General features: G+C 39.0%; 1 protein-coding gene and 1 long non-coding RNA gene across 2 annotated transcripts; both read right to left on the reverse strand.

Annotated features, from left to right (window-relative positions):
* Positions 1–5,860: 5,860 nt before the first annotated feature.
* LOC139141573 (uncharacterized) lies at positions 5,861–9,592 on the reverse strand. The gene is made up of 3 exons (XR_011554208.1): positions 9,532–9,592; positions 8,544–8,677; positions 5,861–6,036 (listed from the first exon to the last, which is right to left on the reverse strand). It is a non-coding gene; the product is annotated as an uncharacterized lncRNA (long non-coding RNA).
* An 82-nt stretch (positions 9,593–9,674) lies between these two features.
* LOC139145252 (DBH-like monooxygenase protein 1 homolog) lies at positions 9,675–16,270 on the reverse strand. Its single transcript, XM_070716288.1, has 9 exons — positions 15,878–16,270; positions 14,336–14,485; positions 13,568–13,741; positions 13,143–13,226; positions 12,097–12,279; positions 11,852–11,954; positions 10,641–10,807; positions 9,988–10,188; positions 9,675–9,812 (listed from the first exon to the last, which is right to left on the reverse strand). The coding sequence occupies exons 1-9, from the start codon at positions 16,154–16,156 to the stop codon at positions 9,675–9,677; spliced, it is 1,479 nt and encodes a 492-aa protein (XP_070572389.1). The 5' UTR covers positions 16,157–16,270.
* Positions 16,271–16,545: the final 275 nt, after the last annotated feature.

The raw sequence follows: 16,545 nt of genomic DNA on the forward strand, positions 1-16,545 counted from the left end.
CATGTTTTCTTTCTGTCTTTTTCCAGTACTATGAGAGAGGCAAACGTTGAATTTATTTCAGTACAGGACCCCGGCCAATCGTTCAGAGTATTTACAGAGAATATAATGTAAGCGGTGGTCAGTGAAGTTAAAAGCTGTACAAGCATTTGAAAGCATTTTAAAGGTAACATGGACAATAGAGAATATTCGGTTTAACAAGAGAGTATTTCAGTAGTACTAAAATATTCTAATATAATGAAATCTTATTCCACTTAGGTCAGGAGCAGTATCATCTCGACGTTTAAAAACTGACCATAAATACTCAGAAAGTTGGCAAATCATGTTTGGTGTTTGAGATGATAAAATTCTAATCAACTTTTCACTTTATGGATTTAACCTCAGTGACCTGGGTATGTACTCTTCTCAAATTATCATACCTCCGTAAAGTGGACAGACAAATACAAAATGGAATTCATTTTCGACAGTTCGAATATCTTTTGCATTTTACAATAAATACATAAAAATCTTTAAATACCGTCCTGTTTAACAATTAAGTTTGTGGCAAGAACGCATCGAAAATTCGACAGCACAAATTCACATCTACAGTACAGTGTTAATTTTGATTTTAAATGAGTTTGTGTCTTGATGTCATTCCTATATATCTGTAAAAATGACTGATCCTCTATGTAAATATACTTGAAAAATGTCTGGATTTTCAACTTGTTCTTTAATCCAGGCGTTTCCAAAAACCATATGTATAAAGTAAGTAATTTTTTAATTTGAGTTGCCCATGTCTCTCTACTGGCATTATGTAAGCTTCTTTCACGCTAAGGGAGAGGTATGCTGTACTGAGTCTAAATGTTGGCCATATATTTTTGTCAAGCTTAAATGCACTGTAAATTTTCTGACATTTCCTCAATCTAGCTAGATGGGTATGCTGTGAATCAAATCGGGCGAAGAGTACCAATTTCTTTGTTATTGATGGTCACCAAAGTATGGTTGTCCTCATTTGCAACAACACTGTCGTTTAATGTAAGCACTTCGGTGTACAAGTTTCATGTAACCTTAAGATTCTCCGAGTGAGCTTCCTAAATCGTGAGTCGATTTTTTTGTAAATTGGTTTTAACTATTCCGATATCACTGCGGTGTCAATTAAAATGAACAGTCCAGAACTAGCACAGAAAACGACACGATCGCCCATTTGCACAGTACTTCTGCAAAAATTTGCTGTTACACGACTGCATTTTTTGATTAAGTAATCGGCTGCAATAAACTTGCCTTGAAAAAAATTAAACACCGATTTTTTGCCAGAAGTGTATCAAGCTAGGTAAGTAAGATTGATCAGGCGCATAATCGTAACGCGTTTCAATGATCTGCAATTTAAGCACTTGGCATTCTGTTCAAGCACCACATACTTTTGAGTATATCGTCAGGTGATCATGTTGACCTCTTCTATGTTCAGAAAGGTCATTGTACCACGGGGCGATTGCACTAAGATCTGGATATGGCAAGCTACATATTACATCGATGAGTAATGATAGAGTTCAACTTTTAAGGTAGTTTGCGCCTCGAAAATGAAAGACTAAACTGTTGCTCAAACTTTCCTCAGAACCTTTCAATTATTCGCTAAGACTTCCAAAATCAAGAATAAACATCACGGTTCATCGTGCAAATGTTGGTACTTGAGCAACAAATTAACCAATATTTACCGATATTTGATATTCAAAATGGCCGCCATCGTGTGTTATCTCTATTGGGATTTTCGATTTTTACAAAACTAAGCCGGTGAAAACTAAAATTAATTAATAAGCCACAAGTAATAGGATAGAATAATATTGTAAAAGTTTGACAGTCCGCATATCTGTCCCTGAGGCGCATTCTCCAACAATAAAACTAATGTCATATGTTGTTGTAATAAAATGCAAAGAACATAGCCGGGGACAGGAATGTTAGAATTATCAATTTACATAAAGTCCTTAGTCTGCTTAATAATGCGCCATATTATTCCATCCTGTGGTACTTCGATGGCCTGAAGATGTTAGCTAGTCTAGTACCCTTTATTGTCAAGTTTAAGGGCAAACTTCACAAAATTATCGTACGTACACCAGACGTTGAGTTTTGCAACTTTCAAAAGTAAGAAGATAATTTACTCTTGAATTGCGACAGTAACCGTGGAAATCGTTAAAGTGTGTACTACGACAGTCATCATCAGACGATCGCGTGTTTATGACGAAGCAATACGTGATGACGTCTGATGACGTATGAAATGTAGGATGATGAGATGTCAATCTTGAAATTATTTCCCAGTCCTCAAGATAGACAAGTAAGATTTTACATTTCGTTGGCAAACGATACTGATCAGTCTACCGTTTGCCATTCTTAAATATCTTTAAGATTTTGATTAGATTTGACGAGTCAGATCCATGCATGATTTTAACGTGCTCACACAATGTATGAGATCGACACAGCTGACTTACCAGGCTGACCAGAGCTGAAAACGCCCTACGACAACGACCTGTAGGCAGACTGAACTATCACTGTCATAGATATATGCTTACCTTGATTGAAAGAAATATTGTTATACTACCGGGATACCTAGGTTTCCCGGTAGACTTGGTTCAGTCGGTGAATTTAAAAAAAATAAAACCATTTATAATAGTTTCTCTTGTGTCTCTCCGATTTCGTACAAACCTATCCGGAATTTGGCAGCTCACGCCAGGTTTTCCCAGCGATTGAATGCGTCACGTTTGAGTCTGCGCAGTACTGAGTTAGTTTCTGCCGGATTCCGGGTGAAACTCCGCTGTATAGCGTTCACTCCACTCATCGCGTCCACTCACGCGCGCGTTTCACATGAAAGCAAAATACAAATCATTGCGTTCACTCCACTCAAACATTCACAAATCACAGACTTGAACCAAGTCTAGTTTCCCGGTAATGAGTTTTAGTAATCTAGCGCCGTCAGAAAGAAAATAGCCAGGTCAAAAGTCAACTTAGGTCAACCGTAAAAACTCGAATCATGTTACATTACACAAACAACTGGGTTGTCGCTTTTTTGCAAAAACAGCAAATTCACGAGACCGCGTAATGAGTCAGCACGCTCTTTTCAAGTTTGAAAACCCGATGTAGATGAGGAAATATCGTCAAACCTAACGGCATTTTTTGTCATGCTCAGTGCCGTGGTCGTAGTTGCAGTAGTGTTTGTTGATCATATCGGGTGCAAATTGAAAGCATGCACTGGCGTGTGTGTAAGTGTTCTAGTTAGATTTCGCATATACCTGTCGAGATACGAATGGTTCTTCCCTACGAATATCAAATACTGTTGGAATGTATTTGTTTTTTTATCTTACAGATGTTGAGAAAGATGCCTCGCCATGGTCATGATCTTGTCTTTTCGAAACCTTTCGACTTGTGATTACGCTTACTTATCTTGCTCCCGGAAACTACCATGAAAATCACCTATATCCATGGCAACAAATGGATTAATTATGCAACATCATCCGTGATATCAAAGTTGACATCGGCAATAATGCTAGGTTTGTTTTCGAGTAAAGGGTATAGGGAGTACCAAAAAAAAACTTGGTTTTGTGAAAATCGGAAATTTTATTTTCCCTGATACAGATTGCCAAGGGATGGCTGCCATTTTGAATTTCAAATATCGGGAAATATTGGCCAGGGTAATTTGTGCCCCTGAACACGATTGAACTAACTTGGGATAACTGGATCTTCACAAAATTCCTCAAAAGTTTTAGGCGCTCTTTAGTTGAATGTTGCAATATTACAAACTATATATTTACAAAAAAAAAGTGTATAACTTAAAAAGAAAAGCAGATCAGCTTATATTTGTAGATTAAACAGACATTTCTTCCCCATCCAATATCCCAAAAATAGTTCTAATCATGTTCCTACCACCAAAATTTCGACGGTGACGCCTCATTTTTATGCTTGATTTCGAAAAGAATAGTTAAAAATTTGCATACGGAAAATTCTTTTTACGGAAAAGTCTTTCATTTTCAAGATGCGAATCGAACTAACTGAAGGCGTAACTAAAGCAGCAAAGACAAGTTGGGTGAAATCTCACAACTTACAATTTGGATTCTTGTCGTTTGAATTCCGTATAATTATAGCCCCTTTAGCTGTATCTTTTTGCATTTCACCTTCCAAAAATGCCCCAAAATCTTCGGAGGAATGCTTTTTATTCCCGTTTTTATAACACATAAAGCCATGTTGTCATTGAAAATGCTACTACAGGTATTTCATCCTTTTGCTGATGGATTTGGGGCGGCGTATTTGCGGCAGCCATATTTAAAGGGCCATTATTTGTAACTTTTGACCATTTTTACCTCGGAAAATTCCATGTTGGAGGCTCATATTTGTTGCAAAATGTTGTTTTACGAAGAAACAAACATGATTAGTGATGTTATAGCCACATAAAACTGCTAATTTTTGTTCAAACGTGTTGCCCTTCCGAGCTCGTTTGTTGACGTCTGGCATGCTCAGCGTGCTGGGGAGAACGCAGATATGGTGACGCCGCGATCACGCGAGATGTACAAGTTCACGTTTATTGTGGGATCAAAACAACATTGCGTCGTGGATTGCCAGACATCTGGCTACGCAACGTGCTCGGACAATGGACTACGACGTAAGTACCGGGCATAAGTAATGAATATTTATTTTGAAAGTGCTGTAAATGTTTCGCGCAGGTGCAGAAGAATGCCTACGTTGCAATCCGCGTGTCAACAGAGTTGTATTTCTGTCCGGACAAAAATTGAAATTTTCTTTGTAAAATCACATGTTATTTAGTTGTAGGGCACGTAATGTTTCCGAATATTATGCGATTCTCTGTTATTTGACAGGCTATTCAACATGAGCCAGTGATCATTTCAATCAAAACTAACGGAAAATCGCCAGAAGATACAGCTAATGGAACTTTAAGTTGTGACTTGCGAATTATTTAGATTTTAAACTAGTCTTTCAGTTTTGCGTTCGTTGCCAATGTTTGAAATGTTAGCTTTGGTAACACTTTGGTGAGCATTTTGACATAAGTTGCAATAGGTTTCATACCATCTAATAGAAAATTAGTGCACAAAAGATACAGCTAATAGGGCTTTGGAATGGCGCCGATTTGTGATATCAATTTTGGATGCAAGAAAAGGACAGTATTCTCTAGGTCTATATCACTTTAAATGACCAGTCGTGCAGTAAAACAATCACGTTTAGCGAAACAACGCAGACACTGTAACCAGTGCAACCACGATGCTGCTCGGAAAGACGGCGGCAGATGCGGCAGTAGTCGGCTCGATGACGTCACATTCACGCTGGGCTGGTGGCAGGGCCTCTGTGATCTCTATGGAGTTGTGAAACAACAGAACCTGAAGCGTGGGGGGAATAAGAGGATAAGTCAGTTGGAATCTCAATGACATTCAACTTCATATAATAATATGATCGAATCATACATGTAGTTATGCAAGGTAAAATGACTGCACGGTACTCTGAGATTGGCTCAGTTGCGTACACGCTGCGAAATGCGAATATCAGGAGTGTATGTCCTATGGATTTGCCGCATTGAATCTTTAACTCTGCGATGCGAAAACTTACATCACTGGGCCCCTCTGAATTTTATGAACCTTTGCCCAGTTACTGAAGAAATGAAACCAAAGCGAGGCTATATTAGCAAATATTTAAAAGTAGAATTCTAATTTTGTGAAAGTCATGAGCGCGAGTGAAAATTTCGAGCCAGTTTCTACATCTGAATATCATGATGTGATGGCAGCTGGCAACTTGGTCCTCAATATTTGGACAAACAAACATTGAATGGGATATGTGAAGATTGCATCACTCGAGTACAGGTGATGAATCTGATAAAATGTGTTGAAATACTATACCTGCAGTGGGTTAGAAGTCGTTCCACCGAATCCAACGCTTCCTTGATAACCCTGTTTGTTGGCGTGTTGCAGCTGAGCTATCTTCTCTTCGTTCCATTCTGTGGCATCGAGCACTTCTGCAATGGTCATGTTTTCCCATTGAGGCGGTGAAATGACTTTCGGAGGCCACACCTGTCTGAGAGACGGCATAATTAATAAGAAAAATCAGTTAACTATATCTGCTCGTCGTTCAGATAAAAATCGGGGGTCACCGTTTAAATTTTGGTACTAGAGAAACAAATAACCCAAGATTTACCGATATTTAAAATTCAAAATGGCCGCCAGGTACCAATTTACAAGTGGTATAGCCACAAACTGATGACGTCAAATCGCCGTACACAAAACACAGACGCCTTGTAATTATGGCACTGTGTATTGTGTGCGGCGATTTGACGTCATCAGTTTGTGGCTATACCACTTGTAAAATGGTGCCGGCCGCCATCCCTGTGTTAACTCTATGGAGAAAAATAAAATTTTCGATTTCGAAAAACTAAGCCAGTGAAAAGTTTTCTTACACCAAGAGCTTTAAAATGAACCCCCGCAAGTGTTAGGCCTATATCGGAAAATAACTGTAAAAGTTTGAGTCTTAATATCTGTCCTCGAGTCGTGGTCTACCTTAAAGCCCGGGGCGAAATGGACCGGGATCCGGATTAATGCCAAGTTTCGGTGGGCGTTTTGGGGCACGGCTCTGCATAATGAGTCTGTTGGTAACGGTTGCTATCGTTCGCATTATCTGCGTAATCTGTTTGCTCTCAACTCACGCTCTGACTATAAGCTTAGGTACAGCCTTCGCAATACGCGAAAGAAAAAAGAAAGAAGGAAAAAATAATATCTTCCTAAAAACAGGAGCGTGTTGAGTTGATGTACTGAAGTTTTTGCTGAGTTGATTCACTGAAGTTCTGGGGTCATCGTTCGAGAATGATTCTGCTACTGACCGCCATATCTACATACGGAATTGGCGCCGTACGTAGTACGCGTAGTGGAAATATCATCAAGAAAGTAATAAACATAAACATTAAAAATAATCCGAAGCTGGTAATTCGTATGTTGAAATCACGAATTACCGATCTAAACATTGACTGAGAAACACGGTCAGGAAAATGGTAGGAAACAGGTGAACGACGCGACGTCATGACCGATCGCTAAAATAGAAAAATAAGTTCACTACATCACGGAAGGATCGAGATTTCCATGAATCTCGCGTACCACGATATCTGTAAGCGATCGAGGTCGGCTGCTCGGTTGCTTTGTCCCCGGACAACTCATCACGATCACGAGTTATGTTTATTTTCGGAGCAATGGGATGAACCGGGGACTGGGTTCATAGATATCTTCGTTATTGAAGAAATTGAAGTCCAACCTTTGTCGAAATCATACGATGTAGTGCCAACTCAATGAGCCGATCTCGGACACACGTATCAGTAGGCCTAAGCCTTTCAAAGAAGATCGGGTGATGACGCGTCGACGCTCACTTGCTCACCTTGAACTGACATTGACAAATACTGTTTTGATGTCTTTACAAGCTTTGTTTAATTCTCATAGCAGAAGTCCAAACGTTACTGGGGCAACCGGTATGTCAAAACCTTACCAACCCTCCGAACACGACATGTCATTGTGAGAACACGTGTACATGTACAAACCATACGGCCGTTTTCAGGGCTAGCATTTATATCAAAAGCGACTGTAGCGTACCGGTACTTTCGGCCGTAGATTTGGGGGGGGGGGGTTTAAAAAAGTGGCTCTCTTTGACTGACTGTAATTAAATTGATCATGGAGGCTACCGCCATGCTTTAATATTTAGTTGTTTTCGCAAGGATACATCGTACCGGTACTGACTCATCTCTTGCTAAGTCACGACCGAAAATGGCTCACTTTCGCGATGTCATTGCATCATAAACGCTTGTTAGTAAAATAGTTTATGACAACCACGACGTTTTCATCCTGTGTGCACGCCAATATACATGTAACTCTGAGCGTACACATGGTTTATTTACATCGTAATTATTCTCGTATGCACAGCAAATGTTTGACCAGTTTACACCTTTGCGCGTCACTGCATGATTGACAATTGTTTGAATCGCGGAACGACTGTTCCCTTGGGCCATTTCCTTTGTTACGAAAGCGATTTTTCCCCAATCGTCGTAATTTTAAAAGGCTTTGTGAAACTTTGCGGATACCTGTATGGCCTACGTGTTTATGAAACAGTCTATGTTTATGGTATGCCAATAATGTTTGTTTGAGAATTGCTTCGGCTGATTTTCACGGAGCGGTCTACCTTGCTGTTGCCAGTTGTCACTCAAGCGCCATTATGAATTTTCGATGAGTTAGGGGTCTTTTATACCCCGCACCGGGGTTTAAGGTATATAATGCACTTCGAAATCGAAAAACTCTGTCCTCCAAACTTTTTTCAGGCAGACATGAAACCTGAAACGCTTTTTTTCTCATAAAGTATAACAAACGCCCACCATCCCCGTGTTAGCTCTATGTGAAAAAGAATAATATTCGATTTTCAAAAAGAAATTGGACAATGGAAACTTTACTTTCTTCAAGAGCTTCAAAATTTACAATAAATTATTTCAAAAAATTGACGGTCCGAATATCTGTGCCTGAAGCGCCTTACATTAGAAAAAAAAACAATCTTACGTGTTAAGTTCTTCAATGCCAACAACAGCTGCTGTTTCGTTCCATTCTGTCCACGTGACACACCAGTCCATTAAAATACTTGGGTACACGAACAAAAATGACAAGCACATTTCTTCTGCAGTGCTTTCACCCCCCTGATGATTGAAGAAGAACTACGACGTTACACAAATCCACAATGCCAAATACAATTTCGGAGAACGATACTGGCAAGTGGAACTAAACTGTGGCGACATATAGAAAGACCAGTATAGTTGTAGGGCTTACATTTAAGTCAAGTACGTTTACAATGGTTATTCATTTACTGATATGTCGCGGTGTGGCTGTATGGAGAGCACAGAGACGAACATTTCTTCTAAACAACTGTAAAAGTGTGATATCATCATTTTGGAAGGAGTCCTCCAAATCCTGGATCGAATTACACAGGCATGTGAAATAAATGCAAACATGTATAGATAGGTAAATATACACACATACATACATGTGCGTGCGTGCGTGCGTGCGTGCGTGTATACATACATACATACATACATACATACATACATACATACATACATACATACATACATACATACATACATACATACATACATACATACATACATACATACATACATACATACATGCACGCACGCACACACACATACATGCATACATACATACATACATACATACATACATACATACATACATACATACATACATACATACATACATACATACATACATACATACATACATACATACATACATACATACATACATACATACATACATACATACATACATACATACATGCATACATACATGCATGCATTCATGCATGCATGCATGCATGCATGCATGCATGCATGCATGCATGCATGCATACATACATACATACATACATACATACATACATACATACATACATACATACATACATACATACATACATACATACATACATACATACATACATACATACATACAATGTATAAAACTAACTTACATATGTAACAGAACTTCTGCCAGTGGAATCGTAAACACATTCCGTTATGATGTCATCACCCTGAAAAAATACATTACAGTACTGACAATGTAAGAATAGTGTAGTGATTGCACAAGGAAGCTCAAAATATCTCAATATATCTTCTAGTTGACGGGTAATGAATTGTTCTTGGTTGGTTGGTTGGTTGGTTGGTTGGTTGGTTGGTTGGTTGATTGGTTGGTCGGTGGGTTGGTTGGTTGGTTGGTCAGTGAATTGATTGATTGGTTGACTTTGTTCACTGGCTGACTGACAAACTTTTTTTTTTTACTTTCTAACAGAAAAACTGTGATAAAGGAACTGTTTAAATGACTGATCACATTATTATATGACTGACCGATTTTTGAAGGACCAAAGTAATCGGTTAAGGTTGGCATAAATCGTATCGGTACAAATGACGCAGAGTGATCGGTGACATACCGGCTTGAGAACGACTTCCTCGGCCAACATGCTGAATTCTTGAAAATTAAAATCGTAGTGGTCGTCCTTCGCTAATACACGGAGTTCCTTGCCGTCACGGACATGGGTGACGCCCACCGCCTTTCCGAGTAGATGAGTGTGAAGAGCAACGGCAAAGACCTTGACGTCTGTCGCTTCACCCGTCATTCTGTTGACGAAACCCTGTTTGATGAAAATTGATTGACAAGTGGTTATGAAGATTTTGGATAACCATGCACCATGGGGAATAATAGGCTCAATGCCAGGTGAGCAAAGATGTATTTTGTTTTACCATTGCGAAGTTTACAAGACTTAACCATAATATAACACTTTGTTGTGGTTCGCTTTACTTCACAGGTCAGGCAGACGACGATTTTTCTTTGCAATCAAACAGATGAGTGGTAGATCAAGCTGTCTATTATCGATCTGTGATTTATTAGTTCTTATATTTCTTATACATGTATGTTAGGTGTGTCAACAGCTGGTGTGATAAAAATCAATTTATTTAATCTCTACCGCTGTTTTTTTGAATCGATTAAGTCATGATATTGTAATCCAATACAACAATGATAGTTTTTACTACTCTCAACTTCTGATATCAGGGTAAGAGTCTTTCAAAGCTCTTGCAATCTTACTTGTTGCGTTAGGTCTCCTAAGCAGTAGCCGTAGTTCCTGTAATCTTCAGCGCCGGGGGGTATGATTTGCAGAGAACTTGTCTCCTGACCGATGTTTAAGACGCTCGCATCGTACTCCCTGAGCCTTGGCGTGTAGTAAATGCGAATACCCGAACTGTCGTAGATGTCTAATGTTGGAGAAGAAGCAGATGTGGAGAAGTGAGCCGAAAATTGTTCAATTGGTCTCATTAAGGTAAAACGCGCCTCTGAGACAGATATTCGGACTCTCAAACTTTTACAATTCGTTTCTGATATTCCACCTGTAGGGGGTTCATTTTAAGTTCTTGTTGTAAGAAAACTTTTCATCGGCTTAGTTTTTCGAATTTTTTTAAAATTTTATTTTTCTGCATAGAGTTAACACACGGATGGCAGCCATTTTGAATTTTAAATATCGGTAAATCTGGGGTTATTTGTTTCTTTGTACCAACATTTGCACGGTGACCCCCGATTTTTAGTCTTGATTTTGAAAGAGAATGGTTGATAAGGAAAGTTTTAGCAAAAGTTTAAGTCTTTGACTTTCGAGGCGCATACTTACTACCTTAAAGGTAGGGGACTCGATCCCAGGGATCGAGTTCGTTCTAGTCTGTAAGAGAATTTTGAAGGTGTCATAGCCTTTTGTTTTTCATGAAATTGTAATCTAGTAAGTAAATTTCCTGGCAAGACAATCTGACGCCTGAACCATGCCTTTAAGGAAGTTCGCGCCTCGAAAATGAAAGAATTCACTTTTGCTCAAACCTTCCTAAAATAAACTTTCAACGATGGATCTCTTTCAAAATCAAGAATACAAATCAGGGGCCATCGCGCAAATGTTGGTACTAGAGAAACAGATCACCAAATATTTACCGATATTTGAATTTCGAAATGGTCGCCATCCCTGTGTTATCTCTATGGAGAAAAATAAAATTCGAAATTTTCACAAAACTAAGCCGCTGAAAACTTTATTAACTCCATAAACTTCAAAATGAGCCCCACAAATGGTAGACCAAAGGAATAGTGTTTACTAAACAGTTTGATAATCAGGATATCTGTCCCCGTGGCGCATTCTACCTTAATTGGTAGTTATTCAGATACATGTACACACACGTATACACCAACACAACTGTCATTCAAACAAACACTACAAGAGTAACATCCATTTGCAGGTTCTAGTAGGTACTCTAAGGAGGACTTACTGTCAAGTGAGTCAGGATTATCGTAGTGCATTTCCAACATCACAAAGGTCGGATCACCATCTGCGCCTAAGGACAACCCGGCTTGCTCCGGGAAATAAAACGCCTGTGGAAGGAAAAGATGTGATAAATATCATGAAATTACACAGGAGAGTAAATTGCTGTCATCGTTTTAGGGTTATTTTAGTTTGTTAGTTGTTGTCAGCTTTATCTAGTTTGATGGCGATGACGTCACTGTAGATACTCACCTCACCACCGACGGCCCACGCTATGACGGTTGACGAACAATAATACCAATCGTCTGGCATATTGGCAGTGTAGCAAATATGTCCGGTTTGATGGTACTGTGTTTCGTTGAAGTCGGAACGGCACTGATAAACTAAAATATGGTGCACGTAGGCTTCGTTGCCAGTCTGGATAACTGGTTCATACTGTAAACAAATATGATATGAATTTTGTAACATAAGAACGCAGACGTAAATCGTTAAACCAGGTAAAAACGACACTGAGCCGGCAGAATTTGAAATGCTTGGGGCCGACTCGCAATGATTTCGAAGCTGTTATCCAATTAGGTGGCTGAATCTTACCAATATAATGAAAACAATAAATAGACTCCCTAAGTGGCTGTGAATAGTGACAATCGACCAATCAGATATAACCTTGCAAACACTCTGCGAGTCAGCCGAATGCTTGTATACAGTGACACAGATGAGTTACTCTGACCGGTGCATGGCTTTGGTTTAGACTGTGGTGACGAGCAACTCGCATCCATGTAGGCTGTCCTTCAGTCTATCGAACGTCATATCCGTGTTTCTGCGGCGCCCGTTACAGATCTATCTTTTGAAGTTCTGCTAGCTTTAGCGGGCACGGGAGCACGAAAAGATTCGGGGAAAAATGTTGCACAATTGGAGATGTCTGTCTTGCAGTTCAAATAAAGCAGTGATATCGCGCAAAATCAAAGAGCAACTTAACACTATAAGAGTGTCATGATAACATCAAATTATGTATTTACACTTCGACCTATGACTTGAATATTTGATCATTGAATGAAAGGAGTTACAAAGTAAATAATTTTATCTGACTGCAAACGTTGCCCTGTGGTGGAGGTAATCTATACTGTTGTTCAAGAACTTCTAGTATGTGACCTGTGTTAACCATTGAAAAGCCAGTCAGACCTGTGCAGTCTCCGGCGAATACGTAAACATTAAAACTGTATTGTGCAGATATCAAAATATACTGTTATTGTCATACATTTCTGCAAACGTAAGATTGCGACTTGCCACGGTTGCCTCACCTTGATGATGTGATGTTTCGAATCCAACTCCGGTAATTTGTATCCGAGGCAGTAATATGTAGTATCTGTCGCCGGCAAGTTGAACTGTCGAATTGAAGGAACAATTCACAAGAAAGGGTTAATTATTGATAATAATCACGGATACACGGTTATTCGGCCAGTACAAGCTTTAAATTAAGACTGGATCCTTAAGCTTAGAAGAGATGGTTGGAATGACACACTAGAAATATTTCTAGTTCGTGCTTAAAATTTTGACAACAATTTCTGCGCTGGAAAACTAGAAGTTTCGGGATTCCACACCATTTTAGTTTCAAGTCACGTGAACCTGTTTTCGCAAAAGCTGCATGACTGCAAATGTGTTTTTCCCCTAAACTTTTCCATGTTTCTTTCGACCTCCTCCAATCACCATACGGGCAATCACTCACATTATTGTTTAGTAGGTCATAGGTCATGACATCCGGGCCCAGATCTGATTCGTTCTCTCCCACAACAGATAAAAGTCGAACACTCTTGGTGCCACGATGAGAGTGACGTAGCATGGGCACACCGTCATCCGGGTCATCGTGGTGGTGGGCCCATATCACACGGGTAGTATCTGACTGGAGGAAATAAATAGGAAGAATGAAACGTCAGTGCAAAATTAAATTTGTGTCGTTTCTTGACAATTTCTTTTCTTCTGAGAGTCGTTAAGAAAGAATGTGCCTCGGATGCCGATATCAGGACTCACAAATTTGTGCAATACATTTCTACTCAACCGCTCTTTTGGGTTCATTTTAAAGTTTATGAAGTAAATTTGTCAATGGTTTTATTGTTTTGAAAAATCGACATTTCATTTGTCTCCGAGAGTTAACACAGGGATGGCCGCTATTTTGAATTTCAAATATCGGTAAATATGTCAGGTAATTTGTTTCTCTAAACCAAAATTTGCACGGTGACCTCTGCTTTTATTATTGATTTTGAAAGAGAATGGTTGAAAGTTTCGCTGGAGAATGTCTATGCAAACATTAAGGAGAGACGTCTAATTTACATATGTCACACTTCGCATTCCCCACATAGCAACATGACATTATTGTACAAGACATGATGGAATAGAATACAAGCATAATTTAACCAGTTAAACAAAGCAAATTAATAGACCATCAAAAGATTGTGAGGAATTGGAGTCCATAAAATATCGTTGATTGATCAATTACCGTAAGCAGCCAATCGTGTTCGTCGTCACAAGTGTCAATCAATCTCTCAAATTTCAGAACGGTGAAGTCGTCTTCCTCTTTGCCGAGCAGCAGTTTGTAATCATGCTTGTCGTCGACGATTGGTTCATGGTACGCTGTGGCATGACGGTCCTGCACACAGAGACAAACATGACGTCACCAAGTCATATTAGTGATGATTAATGGTTCAAAACCAGTTCAGTGAGTATTACTCATAGCAAAGTATGATTTACAGAGCACGCTACCGATAAACGCCATTTTAGAAGGTGTTCAAAATTCCAACAGATAAAGGTTACTTAGTTCATTATTATCCTTTCGAACTATATCTTGCAGTGACTCCTACGACTGCAGGGTAGATTTTTTTTCTAAGACGGACTAAGATAAAAGTGCTTGTTGAAACAAACTTATAGATTTCCAAATTAAGTTCGATAATTCTTTCGAACAAATGTTTTGTCTTAGTGTTGCCATGGCCGAACAATGAAGGTCATAAGTGTTCAAGAGTCAAATATATCAAAATCTTAACATAGTGGCCTATTAATATTCATCACCGAACATGCCGGTCACAAATTTCGATTGTGGAAAAAACTGACGATCAGCGCAGGTTAGCTGCACTTGTAAAAGTCCGCTCTCGTAACCTGTTTTAGTGTAAAGTGTCATTCTCCATTGAGGACAGTTCAGGAATTAATACACAAAATTTAAAACAGATGAAACCCAGTACAACAAAATCATGCTTGCCTTCAATTTTATATAATTTAATGACATCCATGTTTTTGTACTTCTTTTAATTGTATTTAACTTTATTTCAAATAAGACCAACGGTGCCCGAATGTTTGGAGTTTGAAAATAAAACATAAACGCTGTACATTGAAATCATCCGTGATCCTTCCAAGAAATTTATTGAGTCAGTACCGCGACTATTTCAAAGTCATGGGTGATCATACAACATTGCACAATATCAAAATGAAAAGATATTGATAATAATGTAAATTTGTATCAAATACATGTTACTGTATGGATTATAAAACGAGGCGGGTCAATCGTCTCCGTTCTTCATGTGATGGTCATTTGTAACTACACGTTGCTGTTTTGTCCGTTTTAGACGTTTAATTTGGAAACATCAATTATTTATTTTTAACTGAAAAGTGTCATTATTCGGGTGAAGATTAGTAGATACACACCATTTGAATACAAACTATAATGGTTTCCCTCCAGCCTTTAGTGATATACGTCCCTGACACCGACAATCCCTATGCTACTCAAGCAAACTATGCTTCTCCTTGTTCATTGTGGAGTGCGAAGTTGGGTACATTATTGCAATTATTTTATAGTTTTTGGCAATGCCAGTGAATTTGCAGATGTAGAAAACATCACGTGATTGTGTGACCATAATCGGATACATTATCAGTAATAATTTTGGGATGAAGTTATAAAATTTATTGTGACAAATTTAATTTATAATTTTGATTAATGTGAAATAGTGTCCACCAATATTCTCTTTTGTTTCGTTGAAAGTAGTCGACTCACCGTAAACTTGACTTCTCCGTTGTCGAGCACCCAGCCGACGACCATATCCGATCCCGGCATACCGCCGTTGGGCGAAAACCCGAATCCCACCCAGCCTGTCGTTCTGACGTGAACTTCAAACGTTATCTTCTCGTCATCGAACTTCCAGTACACGTGATAATCTTCATTGCCGTCCAAGACGACATTGTGAGTGTAATCTTGGAGTGTCGGGACCGGACTCGACCCGACAACTACCGACAAAGACAACAGAAAGAGAGCAATTTCCCTCGAAGGTGTCATAGCGTTGTCGTCTATCTGCCTGATAACCCCGTTGTGCTAGTCATGTGAATGAAGTATTTGTGTTTATCTAGATATTACCCAACAGCAATAAATTTGAATAGTTGGGAAAAGAAAAAGGCGTACATTCATTTTTTTTATGATTGGTCACTTCTGCAGTCACGAGTTAGCTGAGTTCTTTCCATACAACTAGACTGCGCATGCGGGGTGGCTTTTGCCTTAGTGCCAATATGAGATTATCTTGGTCATAAGGCTTCAAAACTTGCTGAGGAACACAACAATTTACATTTATGATAATTTGTTTTCAGTGAAGTCATTAAGTGACTCTGATTTCGCAAGGTCAAGGTGCTAATATAGATGAAAGGGTACCTTGTAATATCCTAGAAAGACGA

The sequence above is a fragment of the Ptychodera flava genome, chromosome 1 (genome assembly GCF_041260155.1).
Source record: "Ptychodera flava strain L36383 chromosome 1, AS_Pfla_20210202, whole genome shotgun sequence".
NCBI classification, from domain to species: Eukaryota; Metazoa; Hemichordata; class Enteropneusta; family Ptychoderidae; genus Ptychodera; species Ptychodera flava.

Coding starts and splice junctions, on each gene's coding strand:
- LOC139145252 (XM_070716288.1), bottom strand. CDS start 16,156: ATGACACCTTCGAGGGAAATTGCTCTCTTTCTGTTGTCTTTGTCGGTA. Junction 13,742..14,335: donor AACACGATTGGCTGCTTACG/GTAATTGATCAA, acceptor TATTTCCTCCAG/TCAGATACTACCCGTGTGAT. Junction 13,227..13,567: donor ATGACCTACTAAACAATAAT/GTGAGTGATTGC, acceptor TCAATTCGACAG/TTCAACTTGCCGGCGACAGA.